The sequence below is a fragment of the Crocodylus porosus genome, unplaced genomic scaffold (assembly GCF_001723895.1).
Source record: "Crocodylus porosus isolate Cpor-Errol unplaced genomic scaffold, CroPor_comp1, whole genome shotgun sequence".
NCBI lineage: Eukaryota > Metazoa > Chordata > Crocodylia > Crocodylidae > Crocodylus > Crocodylus porosus.
The window spans coordinates 8,050,789-8,057,192 of record NW_017728911.1 but is presented as its reverse complement, the minus strand read 5'-3'; the positions used below and the strand labels follow the sequence as shown (position 1 = coordinate 8,057,192).

General features: G+C 43.2%; 1 protein-coding gene across 1 annotated transcript in view; it reads right to left on the bottom strand.

Annotated features, from left to right (window-relative positions):
- The window catches only part of DAPK2 (death associated protein kinase 2), a 55,765-nt gene that overhangs the window by 24,252 nt on the left and 25,109 nt on the right, over nucleotides 1–6,404 (bottom strand). The window contains exon 2 of the mRNA XM_019533156.1: nucleotides 2,519–2,740. Coding sequence (XP_019388701.1) covers nucleotides 2,519–2,740 — 222 coding nt within the window. The remainder of the gene's footprint in view (nucleotides 1–2,518; nucleotides 2,741–6,404) is intronic.

The following is a 6,404-nucleotide window of genomic DNA, read 5'->3' as shown; positions in this document are numbered from 1 at the left end:
TTCAAGAGCAAATTGGATGCTTATCTTGCTGGGATCCTATGACCCCAGCTGACTTCCTGCCCTTTGGGCAGGGGGCTGGACTCGATGATCTCCCAAGGTCCCTTCCAGCCCTAATGTCTATGAAATCTATTAAATCCTTTTTAGCAAGGAGGCATTCCCTGATGCTTTTGGTGAGCCACGGAGGCTTGTGTGCTCTCCTGCTCCCTTTGATCCTCGTTGGTATTACCTTCCTTTGGGCTTGGAGGATCATCTCCTTAAGGAGTGACCACTCTCCTTGGACGCCTGGCTCCCCTCCCCTCCGGGACCTCAGCACTTCTCCAACTATCCTCCTTAGCTCGTAGCACAGCCAACGACAAATGTCCCATGTAGGGTGGCCATCAGAGAAGACAGTCCGGTTTTCCTCTGTCCTCTATTGATATGAAACCAAATCCCTTGATGTCCTCTATGTTTCTCTTGGAAAGAAACATAGAGGACATAAAGGAGATGGGTTTCATATCAATAGAGGACTGAGTAGCAGAAAACTACAATGTCCTCTATCATGGCCACCATAGTCCCATGTAGTGCTGCCACCCAGGGCACTCAAATGTTATGTTATACCTCTATAGAGGTGCATTCCTCCTTTCCAAGGAACTCCTCATGCTTCCCTATATATGCAAGGACCTCCTATAGCAATGCACCAAAGGAAAAAAACGTCCTTGCCCTTATATTTATCAGCATGTCTGTACTGTCCTCCTAAACACCACTATATAAGCTTCACCCACACATGTATTTTGGCTGTAACCCACATATCCAATTCATTTAAATAACCCAAACAATTCCATCATTCCTGTAGCACTATAAATCTATATGGCACCTCACCAGTGAAGAATATAGCACATACCCTGTCCAGCAACCTTTGCAGTCTTAGGCCAAGTGATTCAAGTACTTGAATTCAGACTGCCCTGCATGCACAGATAATATGGATATGAAGCAGAAACACATTGATATAATGGAATGGAATGGAATAGAAGCATTCTACTCGCCAGCCCTGCTGAAGAAGATGGCTGCATTGTTGGTTTACACAGGAAGGGCACTGCAGTATCGGAAATGGATGACTGGATCCTGCTGTCTCTTGAATCCAGAGGAGACAGGATTTCTAGGCCAATGGGAGAAAACTTTGCTGCAAGTAATTTGTGGTTATTATTTGATACTCCAAACTCCATTCAAATGATAACTGAATAAACAACCATATTCACACTCCCTTTATGTGAGCTGTATTAAACTTACACATTTATAGGGAAAACAACTCCCTGAATGCAAACTCATAGATCCAGATCATGTCATATGAGCATTTCCTAGTCAAGGCTTTGTTATAAGGCTTTCTGAACACACCTTTAGCCTGCTAGTGCTGTACATTTATTCCTTAGGGTATCTAGAAACACAGGATCTGTAGAATGTCCTACTGTTCTCTTCACCAAGAAATGGGAACAGAAGTTAGTTGATTTAAAATCCTTTTAAACAGACTAAAGCAAAATACAAAGCCAAATGACTATTGTTCTGCAGTGTACACAAACTGTGAAAGCAGTTATTTTGGAGAGAGGATCAACACTTGCAACAGGAAGCTGCAAAGCCCTAAGGATTCTCCTGCTATCCTGGATATTATGAGGACAGCCAAAGACAGGAAAAGCCACCACCATTTCAAACCACCAGCTTCATCCTACTCTGAACCGCTTTTGCCTGCCAGAAGGATTGCCATTCAATAGCCTATACCCCTTTCCTTGCATAATTTCTAGCTCCTACTGATCAAGCAATGGGAGATTATGTCACTTTCATGTTTTTCACCTGGCAGCACAGAGTAATACAAAAATGTTGCATTACGTAGACTAGGTTAAGACTTTTGGATTGAAGAATTTTTCAGTGGAAAACATTATTTCCAAAGAAAACATTTTTCAAGGGGAAAATCAAGAGAATTTCACCTTGTGTTAGTTCAAGTGCTCACCAGAGGCACTGTGGGATATCCTGGGAGTTGTAGTTTTGGTGCCACTTTCTCCTCTGTTGACTGAGTTTCCTGTGTGACTACATCTACCAGGACTGGCCAGGCCTTTTGCTGTCCTCATAAGCTTGTAATTCCTCATTATTTGTCTATAAACAATTCTGCTTCCAAAAACACTGAAGGGAGAGGGGAAGAAGAGAGGGACTGAATAAAAAGGGATAATCACACTTCAAAACATGTCAGGCCATCATTGAGCAGATGTTAGGTGATCTGTGCATCCATGAGCCAGCAGGACTCCCTGCTGAAGCAGTGACCCCAGCAGACTCTCAAAAACATCTGTTTCTACAGCATACGATGATTTAAGAAGGAGGTTATTTACTGGTGATCTCATTCTAATCCTTTGCCAGGACCTGCGAGTGGTTTCTGAAGTCTGACAGCCCTGAAGTTCCGTTTTAAGAATACCTCTGTACTCTGGAGGCCTTAACAGCCCTTTCCTGTTCCCATTTGTTACATCCTAGCATGGAGATAGGAAATCCTTCTACTTACAGCTCAAGGATGAGCACCACATCTGTCTTGTTCTCGTAGACGTCATGAAGCTTGATGATGTTGCCATGTAGGATCTGCTGCAGAATATTCACCTCCCGTTCAATTTCCTCCCGTCTCACTCCACGGCGGCTGGCCCTGCTCTGACGCTTCTTAATGAATTTAGCTGCATATTCTACTCCGGTACCTTTCTCTTGGCACTTCTTCACTATAGCAAATTGGCCACTGCAAAGACAAGGTTGTAATGATATTATAATAAAGCTTTCATAAATCCCACTGGCAATACAATCAATCTCCCTGAATTAGCCTTGCAGCTGTGGGTTCTGATCCTGTAATAGCAAAGAGCTCTACTAGTCTGCTACTACAGAACTTTCAGGATTTGATTCAACAACTGCATGCAATTCATTCATTAGAGTTGCTTGAGATATTTCAACTGCATGGTGCTTTAGACTATGAAAAGTAAATAATCTCTTTACGTAGGAGGGAGAAAGTCCACATGTGGTCCTCGGACTTAATTATTTATTTATTTTAAAGAACAAGGTCTGGCTAAGATAAAATGGCACCGATGTAAAGTGAAAGTCCAAATGGTTCCTTACTTGCCAGTGGTGCTTAGACATTCAGTTATATAACCTGCCATTTCATGTCTTGAAGAGGCAGGTCATACTTACTAAGTGCAAGTGCTGGTTGATCTATACACATATATTCACTGAGTTTGAAAATCTGGCTGTTCCATGTTTTTAAAAATATGCAATTTCTCAATGCCATTTTAAATGAAGGAGAAAAATGTATACAACATGTTATGAAATAATTCACTGCCCAAACACTTAAACAGCAGGCAACTGTTCACAGTTGTAAGCAGGCTTTTGCTGACAACAGCTGCTAGTGGAAGAGGTCATCATTCTAGTTCTAATATGAACATTTCCCCTACCTCCTAAACAAGAATACCACTTGCAGAGCAGATAGCTAATACAGAATGTAATAACCCTGTAAATTTTAGTCTAATTTCAGTGATAAAAGGTTCTTGAATCAGACACTCATTAGCAACGTTTAAACTGGAAAAGGCAGGGGAATTCTTCATTTTAACTTGAAGGAGGTTTACTCCCTTTCTTATTTAGGTCTCCCAAATACCATCAGATCACAAAGCAGGCACTCTTTGTAGAGAGCTGATATTTGATCCTTATGGCTCATTATAAGAGGTAATCATAATCATGGTAAAAGACCACATCTGAGCCATAAATATGGCACAAGATAGAGCAGTTACTCATGTGAACCTCTTCTTAGTTCTTTATGACTCTCGTAACTTACTCTGCACAGGGAAATCAGTGTCATAGTTAAAGAGTACATGCATAATACACATATATGTATTTATTTGATATATTTATAAATTGTTTTATATCATGCAAATAAATTGTGAGGTTTATGAAGCTGGTAAAGGAAAGCCAACGCATTGCCCTGAACTATCTGTCATTAGTTTATATGTATATGAACCACTGATACCTACCTACTTCAAGGTGCTGGATGGACATAGAGATTGGGAATCAACTCCCAGACTTGGTTCATTCTAGATTTCATTACAAACTCAAAATGACAACCAGCATCATTAAAAAGGCCTTGAAGTTCACAAGAGTAGTCAGATTTATTATTTGGCATAGGACTAATGAAAACTGACTTCAAGAACACACCATTTTCCCCTTTTAAATTGTTTTTCAAGCAGACTATAGGATTGGAACAAAAGAAAGACTAGGATGAAGACAGGAAAATGCTGATACAGATCCTAGCAAAACCCACTTGTATTCACACAGCTATCTTTTGGTACCACCACCTCCCATGTTTAAGTAAACAGACTGAATTCCCAATTCTGCCTGATCCAGAGCAACCTGGAAGGAAACACATCTAATCTGAGTCTCCTGTACTGTAGGTCAGTGCCCTAACCACAAAGATAGACATGGACAGACCCTGATCACTTCTCATGTAGGAAGTGGGTGTTCTAACAATTTAGCTTTTGTGAAAATATTTAAAAAATCTAGTTTATTTCCTATGTGGAATGAGAACAAATTCTGAAACTTCCAAGGTTGTCAGGAAATGGGATTGCTGTCCTCTGGTCAGCTTAAATATAAAGGGAAAGACAACCTGACCTGTGTTAACGAGAATGGGCAGTCAAAGAGAGATTTCATAGAAGAGCAGAGATGTAAGACCTCAGTAGCAAGAAGAGCATCCCACCTAAACACTGTATCCCCTCAAACACACTCACAGCCTCCACACGTGTGAATGAGGGTAGAGCAAGGACTGGAGGCTTATGAAAGACAGTGCAAAAGACAATACCCGGCACTTTTCTACCTATATCTGAGAAGCATCCGCTTCCACTGGCAATTGTGTTCAATAACCTTAGGTATCTTCCTGAGGCAGGATCTGGGCCCACGTGCATTCATTTAATATCAGGTAATTTCTCATTAAGACTTTTATATCCCATACTCGCAAGAGATGGGCTCAGTAAATTGTCAGCAGTTCCCATCCTTAAATACTATGAGGTTAGCAGTCAAGATCTCTCTGCAACAAGCACAAACATACTAATTAATTGCAAACGTCCAATATTACAGCTTTTCTCTTACACTGGAGCTATTCTGAAATGCTACTGCTGTGAACATCATTGTCTCCTTACTTGGCCTAGTAACCATAGCATGCAAGTGCAGGTAGGAAAATAAGTTATATAGTATTCACTGCAATTATAGTCAGTACTTTATAATGAAACACTCTAAGTACATTATGTAATTAACATACAAACAAGCTGTTGAAACAAGGGTTGTAAAGGCAAAGGTGTCCACAGAACTGGAACCTCCCCTCAACTCTAACTTGCTCTCAAATGCAGAGGAGATATAGCATAGAAAGTCACTAGTCACTTTCACATTATTATAAAGACTGCCATCTTAATATACTATCAGTTAATATATTCATAACATCTTGGTGTGGGCCCATGAATTTATTTGCTTAGCAGACTTTTAGTGCATTAGACCTGATGTGTGACTAAGGTACAACCATTTGCTTAAAGCAGGGGTGCTCAACCCCAGGTCCACAGGTCAGATCTGGCCCATGGAGCCATGTTACCTGATCCACCCTTCCCATGGGCCTGAAAATTCAGCCATGGGCAAGCAGTGAGAGCATTTACTGCCTCTCTGGTGCTGCCAAATTTCCAGACAGGAGGGATAGCATTGCCCTGCTAACTCAGGTGCACGAGGTCTAGGGGTGCACAGATAGGGATTTTGAGGCCAATAGCAATAGCCAATTTTTAAGGAGGTATATCGGCCAATATTGATCCAATTTCCAATGCAGCATGAAGAGCTGCCTGCAGCTGGTAAGTCTGTTGTGGTAGAAGGGTAGAGAAAGGACACTTGTGGTGAGGGAGGGAGTGGCTCTGGGGCAGGGGCAGGGGCTAGGGTACGTGCTGTCTAGCCAAGATGGGGCAGGGTGTGGGACAGAGCTGTAGCTCACTCAGGGGGCACAGGGAGGGGGGGAAGCTCCAACTGCTATGTGCACCCCAGGGGGGGGCGGTATGTGCCCCCTGGATCTGCATGGCGTGGGGTCGGCTGCTGCTGCGGGTTGGGGCTGGGCTGGAGCTGGGACTGCCCTAGGATCTTCCTGGTGGGGACTGAGCCAGGCTGCGCTTGGGGCAGGCAGCAGCAGCTGCACTGGGAGGAGGCTAAGAGGAGCTGCAGCCACCCCAAAATTCTCTGTAGCTCCCCCATAACCCCGCTTCCCACTGCCAGCCCTGAGCACAGCCCAGCCCAGCACCCCTGCTGGGAAGAGCCTGGCACAGCCTCACCCCAGCCCATAGTGGCATTCCCCCCGCTCCACCCCACCTCGCCCCGCACAGATTTGAGGGCACATGCTGCCC